The 18644-nt window shown below is 44.1% G+C and overlaps 1 protein-coding gene across 3 annotated transcripts; it reads right to left on the bottom strand.

Moving 5' to 3' along the window:
* Positions 1–102: 102 nt before the first annotated feature.
* On the bottom strand, positions 103–9174 carry TMEM254 (transmembrane protein 254). Of its 3 annotated transcripts, XM_031029890.2 has the most exons (5): positions 8467–8696; positions 7356–7459; positions 7107–7166; positions 2929–2967; positions 103–1202 (listed from the first exon to the last, which is right to left on the bottom strand). In XM_031029890.2, exons 1-5 carry the CDS (start codon positions 8569–8571, stop codon positions 1190–1192), a joined length of 321 nt encoding a protein of 106 aa, XP_030885750.1. In that variant the 5' UTR covers positions 8572–8696; the 3' UTR covers positions 103–1189. The 3 variants fall into 3 exon arrangements, with proteins under 3 accessions (XP_030885750.1, XP_006735030.1, XP_081680126.1); XM_006734967.3 differs by lacking the exons at positions 103–1202; positions 8467–8696 and adding an exon at positions 8871–9174 and having other exon boundaries at positions 1470–2967; XM_081824000.1 differs by lacking the exon at positions 103–1202 and having other exon boundaries at positions 1470–2967.
* Between the last annotated feature and the right edge of the window lie 9470 nt (positions 9175–18644).

Genomic DNA, 18644 nt, shown 5'->3' with positions numbered 1-18644 from the left:
AACATTTCCCTGAACAGTATCAGGGTGCCAAAGACATTTTCCCTAATCCACCTTCGTGATTCACTGCAAACAAAAATGAGACAATCGATATACTCAACCCTATTAAAAAAGTTTAGGAGCCATCTTAAAATGTTTATAGAAATTACAAATATGGGAGACAACAGCTGGGTGGCTAGGTCACTTACACGTCTGCCTTTGGCTCAGGTCATGATCCTAGGGTCCTGGGATCCCCCATCGGGCTCCTTGCTCAGCGGGGAGCCTGCTTCTCCCTCTCCCTGCCGCTTATCCCTGCTTGTGCATTCTTGCTCTCTAACAAATAAATTTAAATAGAAGAAATTACATATACAGTATTTTGAATACGATTTTCAAGAATCCACTGTGGAATCAGGATAGATCTCTTCTTCATAGAGAAATGTGAAATAATTACAGTCTCTGTAATTATAAAGAGAGAACTGATAAAGAGAGAACAGTTAATTCCCAATTTGATGTGGATAAGCAGTCTTGCAGCGAGAGGTCTCACATCTTTACAAATATATTACTCAGCTGCCCTACTAGCATCTTTTTGCCTGTGCCAATCAAGTAATGGGATAAATGATATTTATGCGAACCGAAGAGCTTTGATTAACAAGGCTCAAGGAAGGGCCCAGGCAAAGATAAAAATGTGACTGCAGTGTTCTCTAATCTCAACAGCAGGTTCTCCAACTTTTTTGTTTGTTTTCAGGCCCTCCGTGTAAATACGTAGGGCTCTCAAAACAAGTTGTTTTGCTCAAGAACCTCTTTACACATCTGGAACATGACCTCTTAAGCCCAAGCCTTGTTTTAAAACCATGGCTTAAAAAACATGTTTAGATGTGGACTGCATGGGGTCCTGAACAAGCGGGATGTTTACGAGGAAACACTGCACACTGGCCCGTTACTGTTGAAATGCTGAGGTCATTAGTTGGGTTTTTCCAGGAGTCCTTTTTTGTTCTTCCAAACTATACGTGCTCCTGACATCTTCAGGGTAGGGGCAGGAGGTAAGAAAACAGTTTATAGTTTGTCTGCCTTCCACAGTTGCTTCCATCGAGAGGCTTCTGGCTTTTTCTCATCTGAACTCAACAAAGATGTTTCTCCCATGTCACCATTACAGCTTCAGCACGAAGACGATGTCTCCATTTTTCTGTTCTTTTTTGCTTCACAGACTTAACTTCTACGCTCCTAGGCTGCGGAGGATGGGAGAAACACAAGATCCAGTTGGAGTCTGGCCTCTGTGTGATGTGGGGTTACTTCACCTCGATGGGATGCAGTTTATGGGGCTATAAAATGACCCTCACCATTTGCTGTAAGTCATGATAGGATAAATAAATAAAATCTTTAAAAAAAAAATTTTTTTTCTCTACTAAAAGGCAACCCCTTCATGACAAGAGAAACAGGAAAAACTGAGATATAGTTGTAGAAAGTCATCTCCACCAGAAACAATTCATAGCCCATAATCTTTCAGGGTTGTACTTTTACTTGCGGTCTCTTTTTGGGGTGAAGGGGCTGTCTCTCCCATAAATGTTTGCTTAACATAGAGAATGTGCCCTACTGCATCATAGAAGGAAAATAAGGTCTAGTCCCTAGAGAACTAGGGACTGCCTAGGTGGTCCTCCAAGAAAGGAGCCCTAATGGCTCCTAGGTGACAGTCACTCTGCCAAGGTCAGGGGACAGAGTGAGTGACCCTCCTGCCCTGACCAGTCACTAGGAAAAAGGTCTAGTCAGGTGAATGGGAGAGGTAGTCACTAGCTTCCAGTTAGGATCTCTGGCTCAGGAACGTCTGTGTTTAAGTAAGCTGGAGCTGGAGGGAGATGTTACAGAGTCTGGAGAAAATGACTAAGAATAGGCAGGTGTGAAAAAGACACAGGTTTCCTACCAGGGGACCCACAGGAAGGGGGTACCACCAGTCAAGGGCAGTTCTGGGCTCTTCTTTGAGAAGACACTACACTGAGTGGGTTCTGCAGTTTCCAGATAAAAACTGGAACGATACTGAACGAATGGCAAGCTAATTCAGTTTCGGTCTGTGGTTCAGAAAACACTGACAGAACACCTGTATGCAAGGCAATGGCACATGTGCTGAAAACAAAAATCAAGCTAAGATGTGGTCCTGACCGGAAGCAGCCATCTAGCAGTGGCCATCAGACCCCTGCACACCACAGTGCTGTGTCCTCGGGGCTGAGGGGAGGGCAGGATGGCTTCTGGCTGGCTCTATCAGGGAAGGCGTTCCCGATCCTCTCCTCTAGGTACTCAGCGTGTCCTCTGTGCCTCGAGGGTACTGTTCGGCCTGGCCCATTCCAGGCACTTGCTTATCTTATCTTTCTTGGTGTGTGAGAAATGGAAGTCGGAGAGGATAAGATCCTGCTTCCCAGGTGCCTAGTGTAATTGATGTGGAATTGATGTGTTGGGGAAATGTCACTCTGTCTTGGTTCAGAAAGGTGGAAAAAATTGGGGGAAAGGAGAGCTAAGATGGGGTGGTAAGGGTAAGGTGTCTTAGTCAGAAGGTGGGAGCAAAGTTATACCAACAAGCAGTTTTAGTACACAGCTTAAACCAGATGATACAAGGAGCACCAACATGGCCAAGGACCTCAAGCAGGTAGCTTGGAAGCCCTCGGCCAAACAGGTTAGTCTGCAGAACTGGGAAGTTTAAATCCTTTCCTATCATTTAGTCAAGCTCAACCAGAGCGTATGAAAGAATAATGAATAACTAGAAGGTCTTAAATTTCTGGAAAGGAGAAAGATCAAGTAAACTCAGCATCCCCCAGCATCTCCCCCACCCCTAAAACAGTGAAGTTGAATGTCAAAAGTGTAAAGAAAGCTTTTGGATATCTTCTTTAAGTTTGTTTTTGGCGTTTTGGTCTGTAAGCTATCAAGATGGAGAGAGATGCTATTCCAAAGAGATAAGTTTGTAGGAACCAGAGTAGTTGAGCCCGACCATCCGTGATGCCTTTAGACCTAAAAAAAACAAAAAGAAAAACTTAGCCACCAGAATTTTAATGTTATGGTTTCATAAGAGTTACTGTCTTCCATTAAAAAAACTGTATTCCTTCTACTTTCATTAGGTTTATTTTGCCATTTTCCTCCAGCTTCTTAATTCACATGGTTTATTTTCATTTTTTTGTGTGTGCATTTAGGACAGTACACTCTTCCCTCAGACGCAGTGTGGCTACTGCCCAGGGCACGGTATTATAAAACCATTTCTCATGAGGCTTTGAAGAGCAGACAGGGTTAAAAAGCTCCAGCACCAGGATGGCTTTAGAGGAAATGTTTTGAAGGTAGAACAAATGTAAATCCCAGCTTGCCAACAACTAGCTGTGACGCTGGGCAAGTCACTCATTCTCTCTGAGAATCTGTTTCCTCCTCTGAAAAACAGGAATATCAGGGCGCCTGGGTGGCTCAGTCAGTTAAGTGTCTGCCTTCAGCTCAGGTCATGATCTCAGAGTCCTGGGATTGAGCCCCTCCTCGGGCTCCCTGTTCAGCCAGGGGTCTGCTCCTCCCCCTCCCCGCCTCCTCCCCCTCCCCGCCTCCCTCTCTCTCTAATAAATAAATAAAAATCTAAAAAAAAGAATAGGGATATCAGTATTTATCTCAGCAAGTTTTGAGATGATTTATGAAATAACATACACAAAGTATTTAGTAAAAGGCCTGGCACATAGTAATAATAAACACTTGTTGCAGTCATTCAAACTAAACTGCTTAAAACAAAGCTCAGAAGAAAATGACCCAATTGAAGTGAATGGCTTGCTAGTCTCATCAGTATATAAAGAAGTCTCATGTGGATGACTTCTAATTTAAAACAAAATTTAGGGGCGCCTGGGTGGCTCAGTTGGTTAAGCGACTGCCTTCGGCTCAGGTCATGATCCTGGAGTCCCGGGATCGAGTCCCACATCGGGCTCCCTGCTTAGCAAGGAGTCTGCTTCTCCCTCTGACCCTCCTTTCTCTCATGCTCTCTGTCTCTCATTCTCTCTCTCTCAAATAAATAAAATCTTAAAAAAAAAAAAACAAAAACAAAACTGTCTTTTTAAAAAAAAAAAAATAAAACAAAATTTAGAAACAGTGTATGTAAAAATGATATAATTTTCCACACTAACAGATTAAAGGAGAAAAATCATACGATCATCTGGATAAATGCAGAAGCATTTGAAAAATTACAGCATCCATTCTGAATACAAGTTCTCAGCAAACTCAGAAATAGGATAGAACTTCCTTATTCTGATAAAGGAGGTCTACATTACCTAGAAGAAACTTCAGGCAAAATGTTGAAAGCTTTTCCTTTTTCAGCAACAATGGAAGGGCCAAGATGTATGAGAAATTCATGTTCATGCAGTATTACTTATAATAATAAAAGTGAGAGACTTAAAAGTCTATCAGAGGGGGGATTTGTGAAATACACTAAGGCACATCCACATAATAGAATACTATGCACCAATAAAGTGAATGAGGTAAATTCATAGGTACAGACATGGGAAAATAGGCATATGTGACAATGGAAAAATTTATAGAAGAGTTTACATCTATATGTACACATACTATGGTGGCTATGAAGTCAAACATATAGTCCAATCTAATCTCTGGTTAAAAGGAATTCACCAATTCCTTTTTATTGCTGAACAGTGTGATTTGGGAGGCTACAAATGTACATTCACTCATTAAATGTATTCATTCACTCATAATTCAAAAGGGGGATCTGTTCTGATGTAGAGTGACAAGTGATATACCACAACATACGAGACCATAAAGAAATGATTTCAAAAGCACAGTAATAGTAACCTAAGCTCTCTACACCTGCTCTCCCTTCCCCTTTTTTAAAAAATTTATTTACTTGAGAGAGAGAGATAGTGAGAGACAGCATGAGCAGCGGGGAGAGGGAGAAGCAGATTCCTCACAGAGCAGGGAGCCCGATGCAGGACTCGATCCCAGGACCCTGGCATCATGACCCGAGCCGAAGGCAGACGCTTAACCGACTGAGCCACCCAGGCACCCCTCCCTCCACCCTTCAAAGACCTGGACAGCAAGATGTTAAATTCGAGTCCTTTGGTTTTATTTAGAGGCTCCAAATGCTACAAGAGAACAGGTGTCAAATAATGGTGTCCGAGGGGTTAGACCACACACCTCCAAGCTAAGATTTCACTGTGAGGCTGAGGGACCATTGCAAAGAGGTACTAGTGCTGTGGCATTTCCTGTTGTAAGTCAAGTTCAAAGAACAGCATCAACAAAACCACCTGGAGAGCTTGACCTAAGTCCCCTGGAATTTGGGGGAAAAGATTAATATCTGATTCTAAAGTTTAAAGACTCAGGTATAGAGTACCTGATGGGAGATCAAAGATACATAGCTGCAGTGAGAACTGCATGTACTTGTGGATTTATCCCACTGGAGGGATGAGGAAGCTGTTACTGTGAGCCATCCGAGCTGCTGGAAGGCCACAGGCTCGGTGGGCTTAAAAAGGCCCTGTCCAGAGGCCCTAACTGAAGGATAGAAGAGATCTCAGTAAAAGAAAAATTCCCTCCAGGGGTGCCTCGGTGGCTCAGTCGGTTAAGCGTCTGCCTTTGGCTCAGGTCATGATCCCGGGATCCTGGGATCGAGTCCCGCATCGGGCTCCCTGCTCAGCGGGGAGCCTGCTTCTCCCTCTCCCTCTGCCGCTTCCCCTGCTCATGCTCTCTTGCTCTCTCTGTCAAATAAAGAAACTCTTAAAATAAAAAAAAAGGAAGAGGAATTGGCCAGGGGCAGGCTGGAGGAAGCATCTGAAGGAACCATCAAAGGGACTACAGAAGATCCCTAGTGATGGCTGGCTTCTCAAAACTCCACCAGGGCCCCCTGGAGAAAAAAAGCGAACAGCGGGTATGCGACATCCATAGCTGCCAGCTGCCCGACCACACGGCAGACTGTGCCCTGTTTCCCCTAACTGCTGTCCCCTCAACAGGCCATATGCAGCTGTTGCTAGCAAATAGGAAAAGGAGGTGGCCTGAGAGAGAAGCCACCAACTGTACTCTCTTCCCCACAGCAGGCTCCTGAGCCCCAGCTGCATGAGGGACTTAGGGACCAGTTTATGCTTTTAATAAACAGCCTGGACTAGACTGGACGGTATCAGATAGTGACTGGGAAACCTAGGGAAGTGCTTTGGATTTCATCCGGGGCTACGGTGGGAGGCAGACCACAACCCACAGGGTAAGAAGACCTGGAAAGGGGTTGAGAGAGAACAGAGCTGCTTTCCGCTCCTCTCCTAGATAGGCCAGCTTGTTTCCTAAACCAGAAGATAGATAGAGTAACATCATCTCTTTAAAGCACTTAGCAAGTACCTGGCATAGTGTACGCTCAATAAATATTACTTTTATTTTAAAACATGGTTGTTATAAGGTATCTTATTTCTCCCTTTTAGAAGTAATACAACAGTAATAGAGGTGATAGTTCATCTTGACCAGAAGTTAACTGCAAAGTAATCTGGCATGACTGTAACCACCTCTTCATGACACCATACTGTCTGTACGTGCTTACATGAAGTACTAACGTCAGGAGAATCTTTCCTAGGGCCCGCACACAGTATTAACTTACACTGGCACCTGCTGAGTAGGGTCGAACTGAGAGGTTTTCTAACTTGCAATGCATCCCAGAATTGTTTGGGGAGCTTGAAAAAAAGAACAGATTCCCATTTCAGAGGCCAGGCCTACCGAATCAGGATCTCTGGGTCTGGACACCAGACATGTATATTTCAAAAAGCTCCTTGGGTGATTCAGTTGTGAAACTAGGATTGAGAATCATCGGCTTACGTCAATAAATTGACTCTTTTTCAAAATACAAGGCAACCCCCAAATCTTTTGCTATAGGTGGAGCTATAGAGAGAATTTTTTTTTAATGAGAAAAATCATCTAAATCAAGTAGTTAAATAATTAACTAACTAACACAAATGAAATGAATCCATTAATTAAATAGTTACCGAGTACTCCTTCGGAGCTAGGCTCAGTATTAGGTGTGGAGATTCAACTCTACCCTGAGAATGTTCTCGGCCTACAAACCCATGAATTATTTAAATGTGGCTACTCTCAACTTATATTAGATACGAAGAGAAAAACGCTAAAGCACTATTAAACACACTTACTTGCACAAAACCATGGCGTACAAGGACTCTCCCAAGTGAATCAGCCAGGCAAGCCAATACCTAAAACAAAAGTCAGCCTAGTTTAAGGTGATGGTTATCTGCTGATGAAATCTAACACAGAAACCTCAATACCTTAATGTGAACCAGCAATACTCTAAGGTATCTAAAGGCAAGTAAGTGCAGGCCTTCCAGATCTACAGTGGAACTGGAGCTGCAGGGTCCACATGCCATTTCCAGAGCCCTGCTTACCCATTGTGCAGGAGGGTATGATGATGGTCCACCAAGTACTGAGTGAAGAGGCCCAGAGGCCCGAGGCTCTGATAAGGGATACTCTGAGGCCAGAAGACAACCCACTGCAAGAGAACCAGAGGCACAGAATACCTATTAAGTCACTTAAATCAGCAAATGTTTATTTTTGAGAGAGACTACGAAACAATCCCGATTCTACAAGAAAAACCAGAGGCCACAGAATCTCTGAACTAAGTCATCTGGGCTTCCATTCTCCACTTCTGTTTTCTTTTCTTTTTTTTAAAAAAAGATTTTATTTATTTATTTGACACAGACACAGCGAGAGAGGGAACACAAGCAGGGGAAGTGGGAGAGGGAGAAGCAGCCTTGAGGACCCTGGGATCATGACCTGAGCCGAAGGCAGCCACTTAACGAGTGAGCCACCCAGGCGCCCCTCCACTTCTGTTTTCTAAAAGCTATTCCAGTGGGAGATCTATGTGGAGGAAGCTATGTGGTTATCAGACTCAGTGCCCAGACGGGATGACTTCTATTCTTAGTGAATTCCACCAAAGACATTATTTTATACAGATTATTAATAAGCTTTAAGTTTCTGTGCCCTGGCTAGCTTCTTTACTGCAGAGGCTATGGCTTGAGCCAAACCCCTCACTTAATTTAGAATCCTTTTTCCTTCTTTCATTTTTCCTACATCTAAAACTGGGAATGATCCACTTCCCAGAGCTGGAAAATAAGTACATCAAGTTTGTGAAGTGCTAATAGCAACTACTTAATCACATTAGGTTTTTGTAATCTGATCAACCTTCCCTTAGTCTCTATGCTGTAATCTCTGCCAGCTTCGGTTTTTCTGAGAATTAAGTGCCAACAGGTCCAAAACTTACTGTACCATTCATATCTCAGCCAAGAGCAGTACTACCTCTCCCATTATGTCTTACGCATGTAAGATTTAAATAAAGCATAAAATATCACTGCACCCTCCAAAAAGGAACGGAAGGGGCAGCACTTGTTAGCTCCATAATATTCCAATTTAAATAATAAGACCTCGCTACCAGGGCGCCTCTCGCCCTACGAGGGCCCGGCGGCCAAGAGAGATGCACCGCCTCGCCCCACGCCTCACCGCGAAATAGCCCAGTGCCAGGATGGTGACCAGCGAAGGCAAACATCTGGCCGGACGGAAGTAGGCGGAAGCAGCCCTGCCGGCCTCGGACTTCGTCACCACCATCTTGAAAGATCTACCCACTGAGTCTTGGGATGGGGAGCCGTACCCGCCCCCGCCCCCATACCGAGAAAGCCTGGGTAACTGGTTTCTCGAGACCGTGGGCAGAGGCGAAAGGCGCAGGCAGACAAGTGCGCCTGCGTCTGCTTCCGGGGCCTGCTCCCCTCCCCGTGGGCTCCGGGCGCGCAGAGCCGGACTGCGCCTGCGCGACCCCTCCGGCCGGCGGACCCGGGTCCTGCGCTGGGGGGCGGGGGCGCGGTGCTCGCTTTCCTCGCGGGGCTGTACTCCGCTGCCGCTGCCCTTACCGTGTAATACCCAAAGGAGAGGGTGATGACGGTGAACCAGAACAGACTGCCCCTCTGGAAGTACGCATTATCGCCTGCTGCCGTCCCCATCGTTGCGGCACACCCCGGAGAACCTGAGACCGGGCGCTCCGCTGCGCGCGGGGTGGAGGCGGGACGGGGCTCGGGCGAGCGCTCCTCCCTGCTCCCTCCTCCTTCCCGGCACCCGGAAGCACCTGCGGGTTCGGGAACTCCGGCAGCGGGGCTCGCTGGGCTCTGGCCTTCTGGGCTAGTCGCATCTCACAGGGGAGACCCGCTCTGTGAGTGGCTCTTTCCCGGGCTTATGAGAACGGTGTTGGAATAGGTGGTGCTTTCCGCCTCCAATAACCGCGAGTCCAAGGGAAGTGATGCTCTTCCTCTTCGTTAGTGAAGACGTATGGAACCATACTGCACAGCACTTATGAGCAGGGGCTGTGGAATAGATGACCTGGGTTTAAGTCCCAGCTCTGCTACTCATTTTTGGCCTAAGCCTGTACCAGTCACTGTTAAACAACAAAAATTCAGCTTAGTAATTTGAAAGATCAAATTGGCTTTATTGAAGGGTTCATGAATAGGGGCAGCACCCATCTAGCAAGTAGAAAGGAGCTCAGCTGAGCTGCGGAAAAGGAAAGTTTTTTTGTTTTTTGGTTGTTTTTTAATAAAGGCAGAGAGAGGGCATAAAAATAGGAATTTATTAGCAAGGATTGCGTTGCTTTAGGCAATGTCGCCCAGGTAACGGGTAAGGGGTCTATCTGGGGATTACCTCCAGGTGTTGACCAAGAAATTCTGGTGATTGGTTAAAGGTTACATAAATGGGGGGTGGGGGGGGAGTGGAGAATGAAACTGCAGTTAGGTTAGGTATTAAGTCTTAATATGGGGCCTTAGTATGAGGTGTGGAATATTTCCATAACTTCTTCAGTTGACATGGGAAGGTTCTCTTTCCTCATTTTTTTACATGAGTGTGTTGGGCTATGTTTTATTTATTTCTTTATTTTTACATTTGCTTTTAACTCCAGCCTTTCTTTCTTTCTCTTTTTCTTTCTTTCTTTTCTTCCTTTCTTCTTTCTTTCTAACAATTTTATTTATTTGTCAGAGAGAGAGAGCACAAGCAGGCAGAAGGAGAAGAAGGCTCCCCACTGAGCAGGGAGCCCGATGTGGGACTCTATCCCAGGAACCTGGGATCATGACCTGAGCTGAAGGCAGGCACTTAACTGACTGAGCCTCTCAGGCATCCCTGGGCTATGTATTAAAGAATTAATACCAGAATAGGTGACACTGTCCATTTCCCAGATAAACCATAGTGCCTGTCAGTATTTGGGTTACCAGTCCTAAACAGTTTTTCTTAGTCCTAATTTCTTCTCATCACACTAACTTATTGGTTCTCATCTCTCTCTAAATATCTCTGCTTTCTCAGCTTTCCTTTTACTTTTTGTCCCCTAGATACAGGTTTTTCCTATGATCTTCTCTCTGTATTTGTAGTACCTTTGAGATTCAATTTTTGCCTCCATCTGGATGACTAAAACAATGTCTCCAGCCTTACCCTACCCCCACTTTCCTGCTGGTCATCTTTACGAGGTGTCACACCCACACTTCAAAGACAAGTCCACTTTTATCCGCAGAGTCAGTCCTCACCAAGGCTGCCCTGATTATGTTAACATTGATTTCCTTCTTTGAGGAACCCAGACTCCCTCTCTTTGGTTGCCTTCATATCTAGTCAGCTGCCAAGAGTTCTATTGATTAACATTACTTCTCATCCTTTTGGATTAAACCATGACTTAATTTCTGTCCTCCTTGGGTCATTCCTTCCTGTGTTCTACTGATGTGGGAAACAAAGGCAGAAGAAAAATTATTAAATTTCCTCACTACTTATAACCCATTGATGAGTCCTGGAAACAGGAGAGTGACATTCCTCTAGGAAGTCAGCTGCCTCCATGTTGATACTTTGCTAAGAGCAAATCTTAGCCTGACCTCAGGATCCTGTGAGTCTACTTTAACATGCAAAAATTCCTTTGGAAACTTCTTTATCTCTGTCCCCCAAGATACAGGTTAACAATTATCCTCCAAGCATAGGACCCACTGATATATATCTGAAGGGTCTCATGACAGAGTTTTTACTAAATAGTAATAAATGACCTTTCCCTAATAATAGCTAGCCCCCTCAGGGTCCTGAAAACCTTTCCAAAATACCTTGGAGGCTTGTGCTGTCCCTAACCCCCTCCCAACTTGAAGGTATATAATGGCCCACCCTCTTGATCCCAATGCAGCTCTTTCTGCCCACAGGTCCTGTTTCTGTTCTTTAATAAAACCATATTTTGCACTGAACATGTCTCAAGAATTCTTTATTGCCGGGCGCCTGGGTGGCTCAGTTGGTTAAGCGACTGCCTTCGGCTCAGGTTGTGATCCTGGAGTCCCGGGATCGAGTCCCACATCGGGCTCCCTGCTCAGTGGGGGGTCTACTTCTCCCTCTGACCCTCTTCCCTCTCGTGCTCTCTGTTTCTCATTCTCTCTCTCTCAAATAAATAAATAAAATCTTTAAAAAAAAAAAAAGAATTCTTTATTGCCCTTCGGCTCTGGACCCCAACCATTTCCTACATCACCACCACTTCCCCCCCACATGCACTCCCTTTATCAAATTCGACCTACAGTTCTCTACAAAGTACAGTTCTCACCAAACCCTAACCTTACCAAAAGTTTTCAAGAACTTCCCTCATTTTAGGCTATTGTTTTTCTATTGTTTTTCAGTATTTCTCTCCTGGTGTTAAATTTGCAGTGAGGGAGATACAGGAGAAATAACTCATGTTACGATAGAAGTTGTTGAAGAGGCAAAATGGCTAGGGTCAAAGGAAGCTAGGTTTTAACTTCATATCTTCCACCTCCATGGTCTGAGCCCAGCAAGTTACTAAGTGCCCTGTGCCTCCCCTCCCCACACCCCTGATTATGGTGGGGAAGAGTGGTACAGCCATGACCGAAGGGCCCTACCGTTAGACTATCATGCCACATAAGGAATCCAGATGAAGGTATCAGGAGAGCTTCAGTCAAATGTGAGTAGTTTATGTCAATCCATTAAGAACCCACAGTCAACTGGAGATGTCAGCTGGAGATTCAAAAGGATTTTGTCTTTTCTAACTCACCCCCTTCACATGTGACATGGGTAGCTAAAGTCTTCATCCTCCACTTGTCCTATGTTGCCATCCCCTCTGGGTTGGCAAAGAAATCTCTCACCCTTTATACTTTCTCTCTCCTTTGGATGGACTAGTACCTACACATTGAAGAAAATATGGGAGGGCGCCTGGGTGGCTCAGTTGGTTGAGCGACTGTCTTCGGCTCAGGTCATGAACCTGGAGTCCGGGGATCGAGTCCTGCATTGGGCTCCCTGCAGGGAGCCGCTTCTCCCTCTGACCCTCCTCCCTCTCATGCTCTCTATCATTCTCTCTCTCTCTCTCAATAAATAAATAAATAAAAATCCTTAAAAAAATTATTAAAAAAAAGAAAATATGGGAAAAGAGTTTGACAACTTTTGAGAGAAGGGAAAGAAACTTATTAGCAAAATATTAAAAACCATACAGGGAAAGATAGAAATTTTAACTGCATCTAAATTGAAAACTTCATTCTTATGAGTGGCGCCATAAATCTGAAAAACTTGGAAGAAGCAATGCTTCAATATATATCATCAACAAATGAGTAAAGGGCATGAATCAGACATCCTTAAAAGAGAAAACTTGAATGGCCAAGAAACATGAAAAGATGCTCAACCTTAATGGCAATGGGGATGTGCAAAATAAAGCTCAATAAGATACTATTTTTTCCCATAAGATTGGCCTACCAGGTATTAAGATACACTAAAAAGAACTATAATAATCTAGAACATCTGATATTTGAAACCCAAATCAAATCAATGGAAAGTGATACTTCAGAGATAGCTCTGACATATATCAAACCATTTACTTTATGTTAAAGGTAACATTTAAAATTAAGGAGGAAAAAAATGGACTATTCATTAAATTAGGATGACTGGTTATCTATTTGGGGAAATTCTCTTTTTAAACTCGACTCTCCTCCCTACACAAATACACAAATACTGCAGTATCATGAAGTACAGAGACAGTAGTATCCCAGGGAGTGTGGTGAGATGAGTGAGCATGGGCTGATAAAGCAACATCTCCCATAGTCTCCTAGGATTACCATCGGGAGGGGAATCTGAACATTTGGGATCTAGATAGAGCATTGTGTGTCCTGAGAATTAGAAGCAATTTGTTGTTGCAAGAAGGAACATTGCGAAGTTGAGTGAAGGAAGGTAAGTCTGGAAAGGCAGGTAGGGTCCTGATCATCAATGGCATTAGGTGTCAAACTGAGGAATTTTGAGCCCTTTGGCAAGATAAGTCTGTGAAGATTTTTTTTTTTAGATCAGTGGAGTGAAAATGGTATACATTGGATGGAAGTAAAATTGGAAGCAGGGGAATCAGGGAAGTTGAAAGGTAAAGTAGCATAATGGGGATGGAGAAAAGGTTCCATCATTCATTCAAATAGTCAGTAAATATTTCTGAAGACCCGTTTGGTGTCGAGCACAGTGCTAGGCCCTGGATACAATGGTGAACAAGACAAATGCAGTCCAGGTGGGGACAGTGTAATTCTCTCACGACAGGCAAATCAATAAAGACTTAATTGAGGCCCCATAACTTAACCTTTTGATACCAACTGACCATTTTGACCTTAAAATTTGATATCGTACATTCAGGGGTTGCAAACAGAGATGTCCTCGGGCCATAAATTAACAAATGAATGAAGGGGGCAGAGAGAATGCAGTAGGGTGTGGTGAAGCTGGGTGGGGGGTGGGGGGAAGGAGGGTGTGTTTGTCCTGCCTACAAATCTTCAAAGGATGCTGATGATTGCTGCTGATTTGATTTTGTGCAGGATCTTGGCCTACGGGACTCTGATTTTTAATTTTTTTTCCAAATATTTATTTATTTATTTATTTATTTTTATTCTTTCAGTGTTTAAAATTTTATTTTATTTTTTTATTATTTATTATCTCTTTATTCAAATTCCATTTTAGATTTATAGAAGAGCTGAGCAGATATTTCTTAGAGTTTTATATATTCACCCCACATCCTCCACCTTCATACACAGTTCCCCTATTATTAATATCTTACATTTGTATGGTCCACTCATTAAAATTAATGAATTAATATTGATGCATTATTTTTAAATTTAAATTCAATTAATTAACATATAACGTATTATTGGTTTCAGAGGTAGAGGTCAGTGATTGATCAGTCTTATATAATACCTAGTGCTCATTACAGGGACTCTGATTTTTTTTTTTTAACTTTATTTATTTATTCAACAGAGAGAGAAAGACAGCGAGAGCGGGAACACAAAGGGGGTGAGTGGGAGAGAGAGAAGCAGGCTTCCCGCGGAGTAGGGAGCCCGATGCGGGGCTCGATCCCAGAACCCTGGGATCATGACCTGAGCCGAAGGCAGGCGCTTAACCAACTGAGCCATTCAGGTGCCCCGGGACTCTGATTTTGGAAGTGGTTAGTTTAGAGGTGGCATAAAGTAAAAATTCAATAAATGTTTTCTGGTTGTTCTTACTGTTGTTAAACGTCAGTGAACTAAACTGCTGTGTTGTGGGAGGAAGAAGTGAGCAAATGCCTAAAATTCAGTTTGAGAAAATGCAATACATTGAATGGGCAATTTACATAAAGTCAACAAGACCCAATATGCCCAAAGCCAATTTGCCAAATTCACCAAATTTATGGAGTGTGGCTTTAATACTTCAATAGGGAAGTTATTATTTTTTTAAAGATTTATTTATTTGAGAGAGAATGAGAGAGAGAGATCACGAGCAGGCAGAGGGAGAGGGAGAAGCGGACTCCCCTGTGAGCAGGGAGTCTGACGCAGGACTTGATCCCAGGACCCTGAGACCATGACCCGAGCCAAAGGTAGGCACTTAACTGACTGAGCCACCCAGGTGCCCTGCAAACCTTTATTTTTATCCCACAAATCCAGGTGTTGATTTCCAGGGCTGGTTAACCTTGCAGGTAGCCTCAGCTATTAAATACTAAATTATTACACAGGTGTGTAAATAGTTTTACTCTTTCTTGTGGAATACTGTTGCACATTGCTTACAATTTGACAGAGATCAACTTCTCATGAGCAACCAATATTTCAGTATGGGGTAGGGGATGGAAGGAAGTGAAAATACCTAATAATTTCCCTTTGAGCATGTATGTTGAGAAAGAAAAAGAAAAGGGTTCACCTAGGGGCAAATGGAATGTCTTTGTAAAAACAAACAAACAAACAAACAAACAAACCAAAGAAAAAATGACCCAGACTTGGATATAATGAATACATTGTTACTAATCTCTGCATAGAAAGATTGTGGCACAGGGTAGGGGCTCAGATAAATGAATGAGTAAAATACTCTTTCAAATATCTGTGTAGAAGGAAAATCTTGCATCTCTGAAGTAAGCAAACTGAGGACTAACCATATTTTTGGGCATTTAAGTTTAACTTTTTTAAAAAAGATTGATTGGTTGATTTTAGAGAGAGAGAGCGAGAACAGAGGGGAAGGGGCAGAGGGAGAGAGAGAATTCCAAAGAGACTCCCTGCTGAGCACAGAGCCCGATGTGGGGCTCCATCCCGAGACCCATGAGATCATGACCTGAGCCAAAATCAAGAATTGGATGCTCAACAGACGGAGGCAATCAGGTGCCCTTGGTTATTTTCTTTTAAAGTCGCCTGAAACTTATTTTCATAGTTCAGGAGGCAGATCTATAGGCCAGGAAAGGCAGAGACTATCACGGTAGCTGTAAATGGTCTGGCCTGGTTGGAGCTAAGAGTTTGCAGGAGGCCATGGAGTCTCAAAGGCCAGGCTGAAAGAAATAGTGGCCAGGTCATGAAAGTCCCTGTTAGGCATTCTAGTAAGTTCTGACATTTCCTTGCAGGTGATAATTGGGAGTTAAGTATTAAAAGTTCACCCAAATGCTGGTTTTCTGATCACAGAGACTGTATTTGTGCAGTTCACAGCCATATCACGGGCCTCGATGCACAGGACCTGGTGTGTGTTGGGCTCTTATTGTTATTATGGGGTATTTTTAAAAAGTTCAAAGGAGGGGCGCCTGGGTGGCTCAGTCGTTAAGCGTCTGCCTTCAGCTCAGGTCATGATCCCAGGGTCCTGGGATCGAGCCCCATATCGAGCCCCATATCGGGCTCCCCGCTCCGCGGGAAGCCTGCTTCTCCCTCTCCCATTCCCCCTGCTCGTGTTCCCTCTCTCGCTGTGTCTCTCTCTGTCAAATGAATAAATAAAAATCTTTATAAAAAAAAAGTTCAAAGGACTCAGTGGATATCCCTTGAAGCCAAGCTTATTATAAAGAATCTGAAGTAAGAGAGTTTTCAAGAAAAAGAAAAAGAAAAAAAGACTGGCCAACAATGTTTGATGACTTAGGGAGGAAGATTAACCATAAGACTGGGTAATTTAAGGGCTGACTTGTTGACCTTTGCCAGTGACGTCCAAAAATAGAGTGGGAACAGAAGTGAGATGGACTGGAGGTGAGGAAGAATGTAAGGCAAGTAATGTAAGGAAGTGAGGTGTCTGGTAAAAATGCTCGGAGAAGCAGCTTCAGGGAGGGGACACCTGTGAATGCAAAGTACTGAGAGAAAATATAAAACAAAAACATTTTTGATCTGAATTTTGAATCACTGGGAAGAAAAAAAAAGAAGGCCAAATAAATCAGTTTAGGTGCAACCTTATTTTGGTTTGCTCTGCGCTCTCAGTCTCCAGTCTCCTGCAACCCGTCCTGCTTCCCAGATATTCCCCTCAACTACCTCAGAGCACCTGCTTACTGCCCCAACAGACTCGCGCAACTGTCAATACCTCTGACCCCAGCAGCCAGCAGACGACCCATCTACAGCAATAACTCACTGACGTGACCTCCCATGATTTCATCTGCCCTTCGAGTCTGTGCGTCCTCATGCTTTTTCTTCCCTTTGGTTGGTGACGCATGATCTACACTGGGATCAAGTCAGGAACATTGGGCTCCTGTTCCACTTCAGCCATTAACTTGCCCAATCAATGCCAAGTAATTTTTTTTTTTTTTTCACTAAGTTCTATGCCGAACTGCCGAGCGTGAGGCTTGAACTCATGACCCTGAGGTCAAGAGTCGCATGTTCTACTGACGGAGCCAACCAGATGCCTCTTTTTTTTTTTTAAGATTTTATTTATTTATTTGAGAGAGAGAATGAGAGACAGAGAGCATGAGAGGGAGGAGGGTCAGAGGGAGAAGCAGACTCCCTGCCGAGCAGGGAGCCCGATGCGGGACTCGATCCAGGGACTCCAGGATCATGACCTGAGCCGAAGGCAGTCGCTTAACCAACTGAGCCACCCAGGCGCCCCCAACCAGATGCCTCTTAACTTGCCCAGTTAAAACCCTTACTTTCATCTACTTTATGTTTCTCTAGGCATTTTCCTGTTTTTAGGGTTTGACCTCTGTGTGCTTCAGTGTCCTCAAATGTATACTGGGTATAAGTAGTATCTATCCCCACTGGGCTGCTACAATTTAAGTTAATGTATGAAAAATCTGTGCTTTGGGCCTGCCACATAGATTTGTAGCAGTTTGGTTAAATAGATGGGGGAACATGTGGACCCCTCTGAATTCTGACAAAATCATCTGAAACAGCTGTTAAACAGATGTTGTGTTTTCCACACCTGGAGCATTAAAAAAAACTTTCTCCCACACATTTGGGAAAGTCCTACAGTTGTGTAGAAAATGCCAGTGACCTGCAGTTTCCTCATCTGTAAAATGGGTGTTTCAGTTATATCAAAGGACTAAGGGCGGGGGGTGCCTGGGTGGCTCAGTCGTTAAGCGTCTGCCTTCGCCTCAGGTCACGATCCCGGGTTCCTGGGATTGAGCCCCACTTTGGGCTCCCTGCTCAGCGGGAAGCCCGCTTCTCCCTCTCCCACTCCCTCTGCTTATGTTCCCTCTCTCGCTGTGTCTCTCCCTGTCAAATCAATAAATAAAATCTTAAAAAAAAAAAATCATTCTAAAAAAAAAAGGACTGTCTAAGGGATAAGAGGAATTAGCCAATGATCTAATGCCCATCATCCTTATTCAGTATTAATCTCTGGTCTCTCCTGTCTCCAGTCTCACCCAGTAGAGCTTCGTCAGGGACATATCAAGCACTGTGGGTCATCAGTGAACCATAGGAAGCTACCGTCCGCCGGTGGTCAGCAGTCTGTCACATAATCGGGTGATGGTGACAAACATGAGGTCAGAGGTCAAACTGCTCCTGCCAGAGGCTCACTCTGTGGTCTGAACCTCTTTGCCCCCAATGTCCTCAAGTCTAAGTGGGGAAAAAATAATACCTATTTTGTCAGGGTATTATGGGGATTAAATAAAATTAGCTTCAGTGGTGCTTTAAAGAATGGAAATTAGGTTTTGAAAAGGTGATGTGATCAAGAGGCCTGTCTGGGGCGGGGCAATCCAGGGCTCTGTGTAAGGTGGGTCTAGGGTGGGCACCTCGGGGGTATATTACTGCTGCTCGGATGCTCGTCGCTTTATCACTCGGAAGGACTCTGGGCTGGAGGCTCAAGGAGGCTCCTAAGGGTGAGTTGCTGTGGGGGGAGGCAGCCTACTTGATGTTCTAGTGTTTTGTAGGGCTTTGAGCTTTCATTTTTTGAAAAGTGCAGGCCTAGAGGCTGGGGACAGCTCAGGTCGCATATGTGACTGGTTGCTGTACACTAGATTTGGGCAGTAGGAC

This window comes from Leptonychotes weddellii, chromosome 6 (assembly GCF_054177405.1).
Source record: "Leptonychotes weddellii isolate Sample4059 chromosome 6, ASM5417740v2, whole genome shotgun sequence".
NCBI classification, from domain to species: domain Eukaryota; kingdom Metazoa; phylum Chordata; class Mammalia; order Carnivora; family Phocidae; genus Leptonychotes; species Leptonychotes weddellii.
The sequence above is the reverse complement of the archived record's forward strand: the minus strand, read 5'-3'. Positions and strand labels throughout refer to the sequence as shown.